Raw genomic sequence first — 20246 nt, 5'->3', positions numbered from 1 at the left:
AAAATCAATTAATAAATAATTAAAACAATTAATCAATTAATATTTGAATTAATTGACTAATTATAATAATTAATTACTAATTAAAGTTAATTAATAAATTAAATTAGATTTGTTTTTGAATAAAGAAATAATTAAAACTATTTTTGAAAAATAATAAATGATTTTCGAAATTAAAAGAATTTAAAATAAATCAGTTTTTAAAAGTTTTAAAACTTCAAGGTTTAAACTGCAAGGTTTTGAAACTTCAGGGTTTGCGATGTTAAAAACGAAACCACAGTGCGATAACTTCATCACCTTCGAAAGTGTGGTGACCAAACGGTAATTTACCGTCGGCCACCGCCACCTTCGTCGGAGATTATTCTCCCGACCTCCGTTGGCTGCCATAATCTCCAGAATCACTCTCCCTGACTCAACAAACATGTACACAGCTTCAATTCAACCAACCGAGCCAGAAATTGGCCGAAAAACGTGAAGAAACTCGCCGTCGCCGGCGAGTTTTTCTTCTCGTCAATTCGTCCAATTCCTGAACCTCAGGTACAATTTAAACATATGTACACACTCCTGGAGACATGACAAACATGATGGTATCCTCCAATTTCACTGCTACCTCCCGGATTAAAAAGTCCTAATTTTCAATTGAAAACATTCAAACGGCTATAAACCCTAATTTCTAATTCGAACAATTAAACTCAATTTTGAACATGTTATTGAACTCCAAATCATGCATATGATATACCAAAATGATCAGGAGAAGATTATCTACATCATGGAAGCATAAAATCACATAAACCACATCAAAATCAAAAAGCCCTAATTAAACCCTAATTCATACGAAATTTCAAACTCAAATTACTCCTCAACGGTGAATCTCTACCTGTTTTTGAGACTTGATATGGATTCTACGCGTCGATACCTTCGATTGGACTACTTGTATGCTTGATTCTGAGATCGATAACGCCTTCAAACCTTCGATTGAACTTCAAGAACGCGAAGAACGAATAACTAGTTTCTCTCGATTCTCGTGTATTGAAATGATAATTATGAAAAATAAAATAGTAATTATCCTATTTATAATTACGAATAACTGGCCCCCATTTGGATCATATCGGATATAAAATACACTTCTTAATCATTAAGTATTAATAAAATTGATCCGTTCGGGACCGACTTTAAAGATAATTATCAAATACACACATTACGAGAAACGTATGGGGCTCCGAGCTTTGTCTGGCACGAAGTACGAGAAATATAATGCTTTAGTCAAAATAATGTGGGGTTAAAAATATCCGGCGTACACGTTTATCGATAATAATAAAATATTCATAAAATCGTTCCGAAACTCTTTCACGTAAATCCGTACACCAGATGGGAAAAGTTAAAACACGAAAGTTGTTCAGAATATCTCAAATAACAAACCGGCAAAATTTTCCCGGAAGCCCCCCGGGGTTTAATTATCGAGTAAACGGGTTTAAAATCAATTTAATAATAATATCTTATAATATACTTAATTAAACCCTTAAATCAAATATCAAATCATGTAATAATCCATAATTTGCCAAATGAGTGCCTAAATTCTCCATATTTTGATCTGATCATATAAAAATTATCAACTCACAAGTCATAACACACATAGACGATCATACAGCAAGTCACTTAATATATAATTCACAATTAATTCACATAATATTCACAAAATATCTACATACTGGTATAAATGAATACATGCCGAAATCCCGGATATTACAGATTATACACAAATAATTTAATTGTTTATATATAATTTTTAGTATAACAATTTTTATTCTTAAAATGCAAATATTCTTACTAAGTTTAATTTATAAATATAATTTACAAACAGTTCTAATATGATTTTTACTCGATCAACATATGTACACTTATTCTCATCTTACATCTTTTTCAATCTTGTTAAGTTTAAAATGATAATGGTCTCTAATTTTTATAGAAATATTATCACTAGAACAGAAGGTTATACGTGTGATCTATTTTTCTCTCTGATTGGACAAATTTAAATGGCCGGAGAAACTGGCGACCTTGTGGGTTATCTCGATTTATAGACAGTCAAGTAAGACACCTCTCCTCGATCCTCAGTAGTCAGTCATACTCGATCAAGCTCTTTCAATGAAACATTCTACCACTTTCACACTGACTTGGCTTTTAGTACGAATCGAAGCTCGTGACCGTACAGTATTAGGTAGAATACGAGGAGACATTTCTAACATATCTAAAGCAACAGTTTCCTGTGATTGGATTACATAAACCCATGAGGTCTCATGTTGCATTACATTCTAGGACGCGCCCCACTACTATCGCCTAACAATCTTACATGTGCGGGCGGGCTTGGAACCATTCTACTGTTTGGTGTCTGTCACTATAATATTGTTGACAGAATTACAAAATATCACCAACACATGCAGAATGCATGCAAATCCTAAAGCCATTTCGAGTAACTGTTCGTGCAAGATTTTGCGGGGTTAAATGCTAAAGAATTAAACTAAGAATAAAATGAACAAGTAACGAGACAAAGATTGGTTACGCGGAAAACCCCCGAAGAGGAAAAAACCGCGGGAGGGTCGATGCCCTGCCAAATATGTGTTTCACTATGTAGATAATTTGCGTACAATGTTTTTGATATGAGGCTGCTTATTGCTTGCCCTTTACAGCTTGAATCTAAGCCCTATTTATACAAGTCATATTGTAACTACTACTCCTACTAATGCTCCACGTGCAGCTGTAACTTATCTCTCCTACTTATCCGCATATGACCACCTCAATGCTTATCTTCCGCCTTTGACTCGTTCTCCGCGAATTCAAACAATCGGCATGCCGTCACGTGCACACGTCCCGTCTTGTCACCCTTCTGTGATGTCAAGCACCTTCACGTCAGCCACAGTCATCAAGCACGCACCAACAATTAGCCCCATGATTTTGTGATTAATTATTTTACGTAGTATCTATAAATTTCGGATATAACAATAGCCCCAGATTTTATTAATTAATTTGTTTAATTAATAAAATCTCTCCAAATCATACGAAGCGTTTCCTTGTTTGACGTTAGCGTGTGTATCTGAATTCCGTCCAAGGTTGACAACTGATATGCTCCGGGTCCAACTACAGCGTCAACAAGGTAGGACCTCTCACATGTGTCAGCAAACTTGTCGGTCGTCATGTCCATAGTATTCTGAAATACCTCCCGCAAGACCAAGTCGTCAATGGTAAATGTCTTGACACGAACATGTTTGTTGTAAGCGTTTGCTACCCTCTGTCACTATGACTCTTTCTGTATCTTCTCCATTTCTCTTAGTTAACCCACAACGTCAATGTCATGTGCTAGTGCATCGTCATATCTTTGCAGCCCATATCTTGTCGTCGGTGTCATGACTTCTGGCGTCAGGACACCTTCAGTTTCATAGACAAGACTATATGTCTGTCCCGTCGACATCTTCAGTATTGTCTCGTCGGACCACAAGACCCATGGAAATTCCTTAGCTCAACGTCCCTTACATGTCGTCAGCCCCCTCTATAGATTTATTAATGATGATCTTGTTGCTTGACTCTGTTTGCCCGTTCGCTTGAGGTCATGTTGACAAATACCTCTCAAAGTTTTTGTGCACCTCTGAACGATGTGATACATGTAAGTTGTCATCTTCTCAAACCATCACGTGTTGTAGATTGAAGGCGTCGACCATATATGGACAAGTTGATCAACTTGTCAGGCAGTCTCATGAAATGTTGTAATGTTGGACGTGTCGATGTAATTCCGAAATCTTTACTCGTAGATGGCTTTCATAATGTGTGTAGAACGATTATTGTAGACGTCCATTATGTGTGTTGAGCAACGTGTTTTTTTTTTAACTCAGCCAACCCGTCGGACAGCCCCATGGTATCAACATGTCAATTAAGTTGTGACGTTGTTTTGCATTATATTTGTAAAGCCCCTTATAGATAATTCTGACATATACAAGATGTTGTATATAATCTTGTGATTGTCGGCTGCGTATTTCTATGTGTCCGTGACTTGAATTTGTTTCATGTGACCCCTGAATTTGGAGTGATTGTGACGCAATGAATAGGAGTACCAACACGTAAAGTACTTTGAAACATGTCTTCCATCCGTAACATGTAACTTGTAGACATGAAATGTATCTTGTCATCATAACGTGATATGTTTGTAAATTAATATGTCACTTGTAATTATAACGTATGACATGTGGTCGATGCAATATGTCGCGACACGTGTAAGTGATGACATGTAAGAATGTATGTTGTAGTTCATGTGTCCGACCAAGGGTCATGACATGTGTAATTTCGTAGAGCTTTCGTCGACATGTATGTTAAATATGTCGATGTATTTCAACTTGTAATATGCGTAATTGTAGTTGACAAATATATTTATTTTCAAACGTCGATGCATGCATTCGTAGGCTAGTTAAAAGGCCTTTCCCTCTTGAAACTTAGCTCGTAATTGTAATTGTGATTATGTAATGTTTAAGTACATAATGTTTAAATGCATCATTTTTCGTGGCGTCGTCAGTTATTTGTGTAATGTGTAGTATTGTCGTCATCATCTTTCGTTAATGTTCAACCGTAGTAGGATGGGTGATCAGCCCTTTAGATTTTTATGTAGAAGCAATTTAATTTTACAAAAGTATAAATTATCCAAGAAGGTAAACACATAAACATAAATATAACACATAGATGGCAGAAGAGTATGGACACGCGAACATCATGCAAGCATATAAGTCTTCATGGGCGAAGGTACGAGCATATCTTATTAATCAAAACCAACCGGAGCATGGTAGTTATAGCACACATCAAGCAAATCCTAGGTGGCGAAAGGCCAAGCAAAGACAATTCTCCTAACTTACTTACTGAAACACGACATAAAGAGGAAAAGATAGCAAGGAACATTACACGTGATATGCCTTCAAATGAAAAGCATTCCAGCTCCTTGGTACTTGCGACCCGTCCATTGTAGACAATTGATAAGCTCCATGACCAACCACTACGTCTATAAGGTCAGGGCCTTTGTAGGTGTCAGTTGTTGTCGCGTCCATGGTGTTTTGAACCGCTTTCAACACTAGATGATGTCCTGTCGTATGGTTTGTAATCTCTTATTCTGGCCGTCGTGATCTTTCTACTTGGACGGTAGTACTCCTCGTCGTCTTCCTCCAATCTTACATGTGCCATAGCCTTGGCCTGCACGTCCTCCATCGTCTTACAGGGGTACTTCGTCAGCTCATCATACATCGGTGAATCCCTCTTCAGTCCACGTCTGAAGGCCTCTATGGCCGTCGGGATGTCGCAATTCATGATCGTCACCTTTTCTTTGTTGAATCTTGTCAAGTAATCTCTCAACGGCTCCCTGTACCTCTGAACGATCTTGTATAAGTCACTTGTAGTTTTCTCGAACACTCGACTGCTTGCGAACTGGAGGTTGAAGGCGTCTACCAGATCAGCAAATGTCTCAATACTCCCGTTGGGCAGACTTACGTACCACTGTAGGGCTGGTCCTGTGAGTGTTGAGCCGAAGCCCTTGCACATGCATGCTTCTCTGAGTTCCTTCGTGATAGGCACAGTGAACATTCTTTGTTTGTACTGCGCGACGTGTTCCTGTGGGTCAGTCGTGCCGTCATAGGCCTTCATGGCTGGTACTGCGAAGCGCTTCGGGGTCTCGACCATAGCTATGCTGTCACAGAATGGCGAGTCTGCGTAGCTCAGGGGTGTGGCTTTTTCTAGGGGCTTTGGTACTCCCGGAATGCGCTGCACCAAGTCCTTCAGAGCTTGTAATTCCTTTCGCATCGTGTCGTGGCTTCGTGACTTGGAGGACTTGCTGTCTGTCTTCTTCTTCTTCTTGTTTCCCTTGTCGCCTCCCTTGCCTTCGCTTTGTCGTCTAGAGCCGTTTAAATTCTCACCGGCGTTATTGGCGGTTGGGACCTCTTGTTCAGGGTTCTCCACCTCAATCTCTTCGTCGTACTCCTCTTCCTCTTCATCGTCCATGTTCAAACGCCTGGCGACACTGTTCAAGACTCCCCTTGACGTAGGATTAGACTTCGACCTGGCCGTCGTAAGTTCTTTCTGTAGTGTCTCCCTCTCGGTCCTCCAAGCCTCCTGTTGTGAACTCATATCATCCTGCATCTTGCGGATTGTCTCCATCAGCTGTTGTATTGTGGGATTGTCTCCCTGGCTCGTAGAGCCGTGTTGTTGTTGATCAGCCATCGTCATGTGTTTCCTCGTAGAATCTTTAGCAAGTTTCCCACAGACGGCGCCAATTGTTCGTGCAAGATTTTGCGGGGTTAAATGCTAAAGAATTAAACTAAGAATAAAATGAACAAGTAACGAGACAAAGATTGGTTACGCGGAAAACCCCCGAAGAGGAAAAAACCGCGGGAGGGTCGATGCCCTGCCAAATATGTGTTTCACTATGTAGATAATTTGCGTACAATGTTTTTGATATGAGGCTGCTTATTGCTTGCCCTTTACAGCTTGAATCTAAGCCCTATTTATACAAGTCATATTGTAACTACTACTCCTACTAATGCTCCACGTGCAGCTGTAACTTATCTCTCCTACTTATCCGCATATGACCACCTCAATGCTTATCTTCCGCCTTTGACTCGTTCTCCGCGAATTCAAACAATCGGCATGCCGTCACGTGCACACGTCCCGTCTTGTCACCCTTCTGTGATGTCAAGCACCTTCACGTCAGCCACAGTCATCAAGCACGCACCAACAATTAGCCCCATGATTTTGTGATTAATTATTTTACGTAGTATCTATAAATTTCGGATATAACAGTAAAAATATAAGAGGCGGTTTGGACGGTAGACTGAAATGGAAATTGAGACTGACAATGAGCGGTATAAGAATGAAGGATATAAGATGGTTTCCCAAGAGGTGTCGAATGCATGATTTACCTATGAAATGGTAATGTGGTTCACATTCCGATCTTGCTAATTCAAACAACACGTGGGTTTGATTTTCTGATTCCTGTTTATTAGACTCATTAACATTGAACCAAACACCCTGACACCGCAAGTAAGTTGGAATGTGGTCCAGACGTCCAGCACGAACAAACTTTTGGCAGCAATCAACTTCAGTTTTGAACACGGAAATCATGCATGTAACTTATTTGAGAGGCACAGAATGATAATCCTTTAACATCAAACAGCTGCTATAAATATACATCCACATGCAGCAGCTGTGCTCAGATTGAGCATTAGTTATAAGTTTTGCAAACAAGACAGAATGAGTAAGAGTAAGATACTGATATTTGGAGGGACTGGATACTTAGGTACGTACTTGGTAAAGGCAAGCGCTTCAGCTGGTCATCCCACATTTGTTTATGTTCGACCCGTGAAACCCCAGCACGATTCCAATAAGCTCAACCTCCTTGAGGAATTTCAATCCATGGGAGTCACCATTTTCCAGGTATATAGAGATGCATGCAGGTAACCATGTATATATCCCCGACTAGAACATTCTTCTTAATTTGTACCATTATGATAGTAATGTTATATTAATTTATCATGGGAAGGCTTGGCTAGTTAAATCCAGAAGTAACACGTATATGAACAGGGAGAAGTGAATGAACATGACAAGCTTGTTGAGGTGCTTCGTCGGGTGGATATTGTAATCGTGACATTCGGAGTACCTTCATACCTTGAACAACTCAAAATAATAAGAGCCATGGAAGAAGCTGGTAACATAAAGGTGATAATTGAACTCATATATCAATGTGCTTTGCAATATCATAGATTTCATTAGCTACATATATAATGGTCTTTCTCTCTCTCCAATTTGCGCGGATCAGAGATTTATTCCTTCAGAATTTGGGAATGAGGTGGATAGAATTAGTCCACTTCCACCATTTCAAGAATGCTGCGACAAGAAGAAAGCGGTGAGAAGGGCAGCTGAAGAATCTGGGATACCATATACTTTTGTTTCCGCCAACACATTTGGAGCCTATTTTGTCAATTTCTTGCTTCGTCCTTACGATGAAAAGTCCCAGAAAGTTACTATCTATGGCACTGGGGAAGCCAAGTGTAGGTCTTTACTCTGTTTTTCAGAATGTAAGGACTTTATACGTCGCAAACTTTCTTTTCTTATATTGTTGGCTAGTGAAGGTTTCAAGCTTTGATTAATGGAGACTTGCTAATTTATGCTTTTTGTGATCAACCAATTATCTCCTTAAAATTTTAATTGTAGTTGTGTGCAACTACGAAAAAGACATAGCTGAATACACAGTGAGAGTCGCAACAGATCCGCGAACAGAAAATGGTCTAGTTATCTACAGGCTTCCCAAAAATATAATTACTCAACTAGATTTGATTTCAAGATGGGAGAAGAAAACTGAACGTACTATGGAAAAGACCTACATTCCCGAGGAAGAGATTATCAAGCTCTCTCAATGTAAGAGGCTACACACCAATTAATTTGATAAACTTACTTTTCTTGATTTCCAACTTTTTCCATGTAAAATTGCAGATTTATAAGAGTGCCTAAAACATTAAGCAACTAAAATTTTGAATTGGCAGCATTTCCATCAGAGAATGCTGTTGGGAACTCCATAGTTCATAGCATCTTCGTAAAAGGTGAACAGATGAATTATGAACTGAAAGAGGATGATCTGGATGCAGTCGAGCTTTATCCAGATTACAAGTATACATCAGTTGATGAACTTCTTGATATCTTTATGGTCGATCCGCCAAAACCAGGAGTAGCTGCTTTGGAGTAGTTAATTTTAGTTTGATTTTTGAAAAGATGTCCAATAATCTGTACCTCTCAAGTATTTTGTTTAGACTACTAATGTCTGTCTTACATGTAATCTATGATTACTGATATCTCCAATCATGTTTGAAGTTGCTGCTTTTAGTATTTTATTCACACATAATTTTGAAAACTTTGGCAATATATTTTCTTTAATCTTGTGCTGGCTTCTTTGATCACTTGTTGTGTTAAAAGCTCTTCTGCAAGAACTTTTTTGAATTGTGACACCGCTGGCTGGCATAGATTATGACACCTCTGGCCTCTGGCATGTGAAGAAAACAAATGTTGAATCAGGGCCACGGCATAAGTTGAATACTGCATTGGCTCTGAATATATAAGACAATGACACTGCATCTTAGTAGCTTCATTGGGTGATTGTAGATGTGTATGTAAAACCAGCTCTCTGAATGATCTGTAAGCAATGAAATACAGTTATAGTAACTGTTCTACTCGCCTTTTAGGACATGAGTAAAACCTAAAAGCCATGATATCTTTGTTTACAAAGTCAAATGTACTTCAAAGAACAAATATTACGTATGTTCAAGCTACATTTACAGTCAAGAGACACAACAATCTTTCACCATCTCTGTTGATCACAATCATCAAAATCAAATGTGAGATTTCGTTGTCATTAGCTTCATCTTTCGATTCAAAATCTTCTTCATCAAGTTCTCGCATAATCCTTCTAGTTACTTCACCAATCTCCTCACTTGTGATGTTAGAATCCTGAGAAAGCTCTTCTTCATCATCACCCCCGTCATACATCATTAGCTATTAATACATCATATATTTCTTTCATTTTCTTTTCCTTGGTAAAAAGTTTTAAATTAAATTGCACATATACTAGATGGCTCATTCTTGCATCATCTAATCCATTCCTCGTTTTGGTATGAATCTGTAAAAATAATATAAGAGAGCAGTCAATTAATCCTTGTAAGTTATAATTATAAGAAACTAATATAATAAATTAGTTCTATGAAATCATTCAACCAACTTACTCCATCAAATGTACTCCAATTTCTTTCACATCCCGAAGAACTTGAACTTAAAGAAAGTACTCCTTTCTTCCCTTTTTAGTTGTCACATTTGACTTTTGACCAGTCAAATTGACCAAAATTTTATTGAAATATATTAATATTTTATCAATTAATAAAATAAAAAAAATATGTCGCTGTAAATAATCTTTAATCTACTTTAATATGTAATTCTCATGTTTTTAAAATAATATAAAAGTGACTTATAATCTTTTGTAAAAAATTAGTCAATTTGACCAACAAAAATAGAAATGTGACAACTAAAAAGGGACGGAGGAAATATCTTCATGGCCATCATTTGCAAATTTGGAGTTTCAGCACCGTAATTTGGCCACTATCCAACTAAAATAGGAGATATGAAAGTATTAGTGAAAGATCAAATAAGATAGATATTCAGAAATTTAGAAGAGAATAAATATTTACTTACCAACATCAAAAGTATCATTATTACCTATTTTGGCTAATTTTTTTCCAAATATTCTTTTATATTTCAGCAACTCAATATTAGAAATCAGGTGCTGGAAATGGAAATTATCTGGGAAGAATGCTTCAATGCATGTTAAAATAGCTGTCGTACATGCCGGATCTTTTTGTGCCTCGTCATCTCGATAGTAGGAATAAGGATTTAACAAGGAGCCGGCTAAGTGTAAATGACTATCAAGTCGGTCCTTAGCCTCGAGTCTATGATTTGGATAATGGGCTCGTACATCTCTTTTGTATCTTTACAAAGTTTAATAATTTCTTTCTTGGCAACTTTGAATTCACCATATACAAAAACAATGGATGGACGCCAATCTCCGTCAACAAGTCTTAAAACCTTTACTAAAGGTTTGAACAACTCAAAACACATTGCAAGATTAGTCCAAAATGATTGATTAACAATTGTTGCATAAGAAGCCACACCTTTTGCACTAGTTAAGAATTTGCACTGACCCCATTCCTCCGAGAGAAACATAAATTTTAGCTTTTCTTTTTTCTCCAATATACTTTGCATCGTAAGAAAAGAACTTGCAAATCGTGTTTTTCCCGGCCTCACAATATCTCTTTTATTAGTATACTTTCTCGTCAAGGCCAAGGTCTTATGGTGCGCATAGATAAAAATGGTCAGAGCCTTTGCTTTGTCAATCACAAACTTAAATTTTGGAGTTTTTCCTGAAATAAGAAACAATAAACAATGAAATTCTGCTCAAATATGCCACAATTCTGCACAAAAACTGCAGGAAAAGTTTGCCACAGATTCTGCAGAAATTCTGCTCAAAGACAATTATGCAGAAACAAGGCAAATCTGCAGATTATTGAACAAAAACTGCCTAAATAAACCTGCAAAAAAAACTGGATAAACAACCTGCAGGAAATGGACTTAAACAGCAGCAAACCAGTGTAGAAAACAGGACACGAAATAGAATTGAATAGCACATGAAACTGCAGAAAACTCGAAAAAAAAAACTGTACAGAAAATGGACCAGAGCAGCACAGAAAGCTGGAAATTCTACAGATTATCGAACAAAAACAGCAGCAAACTAATGCAGAAAACAGGACACAAAACTGGTGAACAAAAACCTGCAGAAGCAATACTAAAATAGCACAGAATATTGGATAAAATTCTACAGAAAACTGAACAAAAACAGCAAGAAAAATATGCAGAAAACAGGAAAAAAATAGATCTGAATAGCACATAAAACAGCAGAAAACTCAATTAAAATAACAGCAGAAAAGTAAATAAAAAAAACTGTAGAGTTACCTATGGCCTCAAGCATAAGATTCAGTGTATGTGTAGTATATAGTCTAATATCAAAACATTAAGACACTGAAAGTTATCAGTAGATAATGTGTGTACAACTATTCACTTCCATGTTATACATTCTTATCTGCACTTATTAACCAGGTACCAAATCTTACATTACTTTCACAGGGATAGAGGCTGGCTTAGTTACTTTCACAGGGATAGAGGCTTAGAAAGGACTTCCCTCCAGAAAGAACTTCAGGCGAAAATCAGATGCACGCTGGCTTCCATAATTGCAGAACTGACATAAAAACCCCTTACCACTTATCAATTATACCACATCAAGTTATGAATTGTACTTCATTTTGAAGTGTTGATCTTCGTTTGATGTGGAAAGGTTAACATCCCAACGTCATGAAGCAATGCAGTTGTCATGGCTGCGGATGATCCAAGTCCCATTTTTGCTACTTCAGGCTTGCGGTTCTCTCCTTGGCCTTTTCTGACTGACTTCAGGGATGATCCAGGGAAGGCGGACAAGCATTTAAAATGATCACAAGTTTACAACTAAGGTAAATACCTGGTAAAGCTCATAATAATCACAAATATATATCCTAAGATTTACCACCGTTGTCACTAAAGAGTGAATATTCTGGACAAAAAAATGAAATGAACAGTAGTTGTTATATCATCCAATAATATTTTTAATTTGGAGTCTGATTTGTAAAGTTAAAACAGATTTCAACAGGCTGATGCAAGATGGAACACTATGTTGTGGTGTATCAACTATCCACCATAGAAAATGCGACCAAATATTAGTTTTACATAATAAAAAAAGATGATATAGAAATGAACTGATTCCTATTATCTAGGAAACAGGAAAGATCCATACTACAGATTAATAAATTTAGAGCATGTAATGGCATGAACAAAGCAATCAGTCAGTTAACGGCTCTGTTCATAGTACTTCTATCTTTTTCATAATATCCCATACTTTTCCCTCAAACATCCCAAACAAAGTTAGCTAGCTACTTAGAATGTACCAGTGATAATCCAAATCATATGTGAAAATCAGAAGCACGCACTTAGTAACTTTGAAACATTCATTCTAGTGTTCTGATAAGTACATGTACAAAAAAACACATAATCCATCTTTTTCCTTGGTTTTGTGAGAGCAGTCAATCATCCTTGCATGCGATCTGTTGTTACATTTGCATAATTAAATTCACGTTATGTGAATTTGAATGATACTTAATGTGCTCGCATAATAACAAGAAAACCTAATAATAATATAATAAGCAAGGCTGAAGCCTTGCTTACAAACATAAAAGGTTAGAAATATGGGAAATACATAGGTAAAAATTATTTCTTGTCACATTAGAATCATATATATCGAGATGCCTTTATTTATTAAGTATAGAGATTGCCACTCTCATCCATCTTACTGCCTGCGCTGCAGAGTTGTGTCTTCTGCCGCATGTAATCTGTTAATATGGGAAATAAATAGGTACAAAGTCTTTATTTTCACATCAGGATCAACATATAGATCCCTTTATTTAGAAAGTATAGAGATTTCCACTCTCACCCAACTTACTGCCTGTGCTGCAGAACTGTGTCTTGTGCTGCCTGTAATCTCTTAATAGCAACATTAATGTCTATGCGTTTTTGTGGCAACTCTTCAGAGCATAATATCCCTACTTCAAATATTGATGTGAGGCATACTTTCATGGAAGCCCTGCTGTATGATTGATTTACAGTCAAGCCATGTTCTTCTTGATCAAGTACAATCTGCGGATCAGCAATATCCATCACTCTTCGTGGGAGTGCTGCCCTCACATAATTATGAAGATTACTATAACCGTCTTTTAATATGCTGCTTTCAGTAGGGCATTTCCCTGAGAAAATTTCTAGTAGAAGAATTCCATAGCTATACACATCACCCTTTGTAGATACCTCTCCACCTATTCCATACTCTGCAAAACTAAAGATTATGAGTTTGGCAATAACATTTTACATATATACAATAAAGCCAATCTAAATATTAATGAAAAATTTGGCATCAGAAGCCGCACCTGGAGGAACATATCCAAATGTTCCATGTACACTTGTTGAACTCGTCTGTGTTTGATTGACATCACTTGTGGTACCATGAGAAAACCTCGCGAAACCGAAATCCCCAATATGAGCAACAAAATCCTCATCAAGAAGAATATTACTTGGCTTTATGTCACAATGAATGATACTTTCATGGCTGTGATGATGTAGGTAGTCCAATCCCATTGCAACATCGATGGAAATATTTAATCTCTGTAGTAGAGTCAAGTTTCTTTCATTCCGCTGATGGGAAGGGCTTGGATGCAACCAGTTGTCCACACTCCCATTAGCCATGTACTCAAAAACCAATGCCTTGAAGTCATTGCCCTTAAAATCAATGGTAGAGTATGCTGTAATGATCTTGATAAGATTCCGGTGTCGAATCTCTCTCAATGTTTGACACTCTGCCAAAAAAGTTTTCTTTGCTCGATGTATTTCAACGTTTAGTACCTTCACAGCAACTATTTGCTCCATTGCTTTGAGAACTCCTTTGTAAACTGAACCATATCTTCCTCTACCGAGCATATTATCTGGAGAAAACTCATTTGTAGCAAGCAGAAGATCTTGGTATGAAAGTTGGGGAAATTGGTTGTCCATCAATACTGGGATGAGGTCTTTCAACTTCTTGAAATTTCGACGTCTATAACAAATTAAGGCAAGACATAGTAACAAGAAACCAAAAGGTAAAAGAACCAAGAGTAATATTTTTCTCAGGCCAAATATTTTTTTCTTATTCCTCAAAACATTTGTTGGACAAGAATGCAAATGCAATGCTTGAATACCTCCACAGAGCTCCAAATTTCCAATTATTGAAAAAGCACTAATGTTTGAAAATAAACCGTCTTTGGACACTTCACCTTCAAGCTTGTTGTGTGACAGGTTCAGGAACGTAATTAGATGAAACGTGTCAAAAAAGCTTGGAATACTCCCAGAGATATTATTGTTCGAAAGATCTAGAAGTGAAAGACTTTTCAAAGCTTTAAAAGAAGATGGAATTTTACCTTGAAAATGGTTTCCTTCCATATGCAGTTTCTCTAGCATCACACAGGCCGCAAGATTGGCGGGTACATCTCCTGTTAATCTGTTGTATGAGAGGTCTAGTGTAGTCAAATGCTTCAAGCTTCCAATGTTTGATGGAAGTGGCCCAGTAAACAAATTTTTGGACAAAATAAGGAAAATACATTCAGAAGAAAACATGATTTCCTCAGGTATTATACCTATGAGCCTGTTGTTATCAACGGACAATGATTGTATCGTGGAGATTCTAAACAATTTAGCAGGAACGTTTCCTTGGAGCATATTATGACTTAAAGCCAGATCAATTAAATGAGTAATGTTGCTAATGGAAGTTGGAATCACTCCTGATATGTTGTTTTCTTGCAAATCTAAAATCCCTAAATTTGCAAGCTCTCCAATTGATTCTGGGATGCTCCCTGTAAATAAGTTGCGAAACAATGAAATTACTTTCATGTTGACAAGTTTTCCAATTTCGCGAGGTATGCTTCCGTATATGTAGTTTTCATACATATACAGTTGCTCTATACTGATGGAAAGATTCACAATGCAGCTTGGGAGCTCCCCTGTTAAACCATTATCGTATAATCCCAATTCATTTAGATGGGTACAATTGACCAAAGAATTGAAGAAGCTTAAGTCATCGGAGCCCAAATAGTTTCCAAGTGGGTTGAGACCTAAATCTAGAAGTTGAAGATTGGGAAGGCTACCCAAATTGTTTGGTATAGGCCCGGTAATATTATTTTCGGCCATATCAATTATAATGAGATTAGATGCATTAGTAATTGATGGCGGAAGCAGGCCTGAAAATCTGTTCCCTGACAAGGAAAAGTGTTCCAGCTGAGGGAAGTTGACACCGAAATCTGGTGGAAGTGTTCCTTTTAAGTCATTCTGGTATAAGCCCAATTTATACATGGATGAAATGTTGTAAAGTGGTGGGGGAACCGTACCTGACAAATCGTTCATTCCCAAGACGAGAGTCTCCAATTTAACAAGATGAGCAATTTCCAAAGGTATGCCCCCAGCTAAATTGTTTTCATCAAGATAAAGAAGAAGAAGGGATGATATGTTTCCTATTGAAGGCGGAATGGAGCCAGTAAAATGATTCTTGGCGAGGTCAATCCGTTCAATCTTAGGCCAGGAAGCAAACTCAGTAGGAAGTTTGCCTTCTAGATTGTTGTTGTACATACTAATTTCTCTCATAGCCACACAATGACTCAAATTGGCAGGTACTCCACCCTGGAAAGAGTTGTTCCTTAGAATAAGATATTGCAGACGAAACAGGCGACCAACTTCATTTGGGACAGAGCCGTGAAAGTTGTTTCCGTAGAGGTAAATTTCCCTGAGAAAGGAAAGGTTTCCAATATATGGAGATAATGTACCCACCACCAGATGTTTCAAGGTGAGACGTAGTGATGTTACCCTCTGTCGTTTGTGGCTGCATGTAACGCCTGTCCAATGACAGAAGTGAATGGAATTGTTCCATGAAGCCAGCACACGCAATGGGTCATCTGTTATGGAAGCCTTGAAAGAAAGCAACGCCTCTTGATCAGTGTCATTGCTTGGAGATGCAAATACATATTTTTTTGATGTTGTGACAACTAGTATAGAGAGAATGATGAATCGGGAAATCATGGGTTCAATCTTGAATTGCTGATGTACACTGAAACGAGAAAATGGTGAGGGGATGAATTACTGGTACTGGTAGTGCACATACATATAGTAAAACATTCCTTAAAACTGTAGGTGAGTGGAATTTTAATAATTACTAATCAAGTACAAGTTTCATGGTGTCTTTTTGCTGAACTCCACAGACTAAGAATATTGACTAAGAAAGCAATATCATGCACAATCTGCGCATAAATGGTCTGCGCAAAGATCTACAGACCATTTATGCACAAAGTTTATGTTGTGTTCTTGACACGTACCATTTGTAATTGGGTTGTTAGCCAGTTTCTTTTTGCAACTTATATATATATTCGCTAAAACCAGACAAACTTTTTTCATTGATACCAATATATCAATCAACCATCAATGCAATATATATTTAAAATAAAGGAGAAGACGAGGACGGTTATGTGGCACCTCTAGCTAATCTGAATCTAATTTTCTTAATTTCTAGAATTTCTGGCAAGCGTTATTGTCTATTGATATATTAACTTAGTTGATGATTTCCAAAGTAACCCAATTTAAATTCATAGGCATGATGCCAGTGTAAATTATCATCTTTTTATGTGAAAGTGTTCTCCCACTATAGCTGATATTGACTTATCTTTTATTTATATGCAGTAGTGGAAAGACTGGTGTTTGAATGACTAGGTTCGAGAACTTCTCATGTTAAATCTAAAGATTTCAGCCCTGCAAAATATGATCGCATGCCGATAGGTTATTCAGAATAAAATCCTAGATTGTGAAGTTTCTCTGGCTGTAAATCCTATAAATTCTTTATAGTTTTTGATGTTTTCCTGTTTGATTCATATATCTACTTGAAATGAAAGTGATATATTGATTGTGGGATAATGTGCTATTAGGTTATTTTGAATATATTTTCTGATTGTAGAGCTCATTTTGCTGGTATATGCTTTTAATTGTTGTTTGCATGTTTTTTCCCTTTTGTTTGACATGAAAGTGATTTCCTGATTGCAGTGTTTATTGTTTAAACTAGGTTTTCATACAAATTTCATTGTGACTGAAGTGAATGGAACTGTTCCTGAGGCCAGAACACCAAACGGGTCATCTGCTGTCGAAGCCTTATTAGAAAGCAATGCCTGTTGATCTGTGTCATTGCTTGTGCTGTCATATACAAATATATATATATGATGATGTTAAACCAGAATAAATAAAATGATAATGAATTTGAAAATATGATGATGGTAGTGCGCATAATTACTGTAGAACATAATCCTTAAAACTTCCAGGCGAGTGGATATTTTATGCTCACTGATCACGTACTACTTTCATAGCTAGTGCTAAACTCCACTACTCCAGAAACAATAACCTTACAAGTCAAACAAAGTCAAGCAGGCAGGCCTAAACAAGATCAGCAGAAACCAGGGGTACTTGATATTGATTGTGATGGCTGAGATGCAGGGCCGGTTTTTGAGGCGTGCAAGGTGGGCGACGGCACAGGGCCCCAAAACTATAGGGGCCTCAAAATTTAGTAATCAATGTTTTATTTAATAAAATTAAATTTCGAAAATGAAATTGAAAATTAAAAATTATATATTTATTTTAATTCTGTTTATTTATAGATAAATAATTACATAATCTAATAGATTAGTTTATTATGTCTATTTGCATTTTAAATCTTTTATGTTGTATCTTTACTTTTTATATAATAATTTCTCTTTTATTAAATGTTTTCATAATGTTTTTTACATATGATATTTTTTCATATGTACTATAAATTTCATTCTTTTCAATGACATATAGATATATCTCATATAAATTCATATTAATTTTGTTTAAAATATTAAAATTACTATTATTTAATAACATTATTTATCTTATTTTAAGTGACATGTTTTAATTTTATAAAAAATTAATATTTTTATTATTTATTTATTTTTATAATATACATATTTTTTATTATTATTTGAGGCCTACTTCATATTATAGCACAGGGCCCCAAAATTCTCCCAGACGGCCCTGCTGAGATGTCCACCAATCTGTGCTAGCAGCTACAGATAATTTATGAGCTAACAGTCTATGCTGTTTAGTGTTTAATGTTTTGACACCCTGAGGGGTGCTTGTGTTCTGAGCAGAGATCTCCATAGATGTGCGTCATTACCAACCAAGTCAAGACAAGTTGCTTTTCACATTCAACATTTCCTAGCCTCCGTTGGAGTATGGAAACCTCTTCAATATGAGACTCAAACTAGGAAAGTGTAGGACGACCAACTCATTGTACGAGGCTGCACACCAACTCATTTAATAAAACTTACTTTACTTGAATTCCAACTTTTTACAAGTAAAATTGCAGATTTATAAGAGTGCCTAAAACATTAAGCAACTAAAATTTTGAATTGGCAGCATTTCCATCAGAGAATGCTGTTGGGAACTCCATAGTTCATAGCATCTTCGTAAAAGGTGAACAGATGAATTATGAAATGAAAGAGGATGATCTGGATGCAGTCGAGCTTTATCCAGATTACAAGTATACATCAGTTGATGAACTTCTTGATATCTTTATGGTCGATCCGCCAAAACCAGGAGTAGCTGCTTTGGAGTAGTTAATTTTAGTTTGGTTTCCGAAAAGATGTCCAATAATCTGAATCTCTCAAGTATTTTGTTTAGACTACTAATGTCTGGCTTACATGTAATCGATGATTACTGATATCTCCAATGATGTTTCAAGTAGCTGCTTCTAGTATTTTATTCACACATAATTTTAAAAACTTTGGCAATATATCTTGTTTAATCCTGAGCTGGCTTTTTTCACTTGTTGTCTTAAAAGCTCTTCTGCAAGACCTTTGAATAATTTGATTCTAGCTGCCAAAAAATTGGTCATTATACTAATTAGTCTAATAGCAGAAACATCAAGACACTGAACGTTATCATTAGATAATGTGTGTACAACTATTCACTTCCATGTTATACATTCTTATCTGCAATTATCAACCAGGTAGCAAAACTTCTACTACTTCCACAGGGATAGAGCCTTAGAGAGTAAGAGAGATAGAAGCCTGATCTAAAGAAAGAACTTCAGGCAAAAACCAAATGTAACGTTGCATGCGAATACCAAAGTACTTGGTAATTTTTGAAGATTTATTGTTATCCATAAAACCAGTTGGTGTAGAAAATACAATAATGCTACAGAATATGCAAAGACCAAGTATGAGAAAAAAGCCGTTTAAATAGAAAGCAAAAGTAGCAAGGTTCATCAGACCTCTGCAAGATTAAGGGGTGCTGCAATGTGTGGATTCATATGCATATTCACCAATTAAATAACAACCTAATGTATTTGTGTGCGGATTATCGTATAAAAATAACAATGTACACCTATTACTTTTCGACATCTATTATTGTATAAAAATAATATATTTTGTTTATAATAATTTAAAATAATAATAATATATTATTTTTTTAATATAGCCAATCAATATTATCAATATTGTCAAAGTTGAATGTGTTAGGCAAATTTTATACAATATAATATGAATCGAATTTAGCCCACCATTTCTAGGGTCAGAGATATTACGATGTTTATTAGTTTAGCTAAATGACAAGAATATATTCCGAGCAGCTAAAATATCTTGACAAGGCAACATAATTTTTTTATTTTACATGCGGAGATAGATATGTTTCGGACCTTTCCATATTTTCCCAGAGGGAGGGAAAACAAAAATGTGAAATAAATTTTTCTCAAAGATAACCGAAGATTGGAAGTATCTTTGAGAAAGACAAGTCACATGTACACTCCTTTTTCTTTACTCTTTCATCAATATTCTGGCTTCTTTGTCTTTCGTTGAAAAAACTCCAGAAGGTGGTGCGAAAATAATCTACGACTCATGTTAGCGACCATAATAAACAGAATGTCTGAGGCGGAGCTATTGCGTAACTATTACGCTGTCCGTCCCATTCATTTGTATACAGTT

The 20246-nt window shown here is 36.5% G+C and overlaps 2 protein-coding genes across 2 annotated transcripts; one reads left to right on the top strand and one right to left on the bottom strand.

The window, feature by feature from the left end:
- The first annotated feature begins 7266 nt into the window (after nucleotides 1–7266).
- LOC108218557 (isoeugenol synthase 1) lies at nucleotides 7267–8755 on the top strand. Its single transcript, XM_064088024.1, has 5 exons — nucleotides 7267–7449; nucleotides 7597–7731; nucleotides 7832–8063; nucleotides 8227–8430; nucleotides 8556–8755. The coding sequence occupies exons 1-5, from the start codon at nucleotides 7267–7269 to the stop codon at nucleotides 8753–8755; spliced, it is 954 nt and encodes a 317-aa protein (XP_063944094.1).
- A 3964-nt stretch (nucleotides 8756–12719) lies between these two features.
- On the bottom strand, nucleotides 12720–16367 carry LOC108218546 (probable LRR receptor-like serine/threonine-protein kinase At3g47570). The gene is made up of 2 exons (XM_017391534.2): nucleotides 13614–16367; nucleotides 12720–13514 (listed from the first exon to the last, which is right to left on the bottom strand). The coding sequence occupies exons 1-2, from the start codon at nucleotides 16282–16284 to the stop codon at nucleotides 13132–13134; spliced, it is 3054 nt and encodes a 1017-aa protein (XP_017247023.2). The 5' UTR covers nucleotides 16285–16367; the 3' UTR covers nucleotides 12720–13131.
- Between the last annotated feature and the right edge of the window lie 3879 nt (nucleotides 16368–20246).

The sequence above is a fragment of the Daucus carota genome, chromosome 1 (genome assembly GCF_001625215.2).
Source record: "Daucus carota subsp. sativus chromosome 1, DH1 v3.0, whole genome shotgun sequence".
In the NCBI taxonomy this organism is placed as follows: domain Eukaryota; kingdom Viridiplantae; phylum Streptophyta; class Magnoliopsida; order Apiales; family Apiaceae; genus Daucus; species Daucus carota.
Note: the sequence above shows the minus strand (reverse complement) of the source record. Positions and strands in the feature narration are given on the sequence as shown.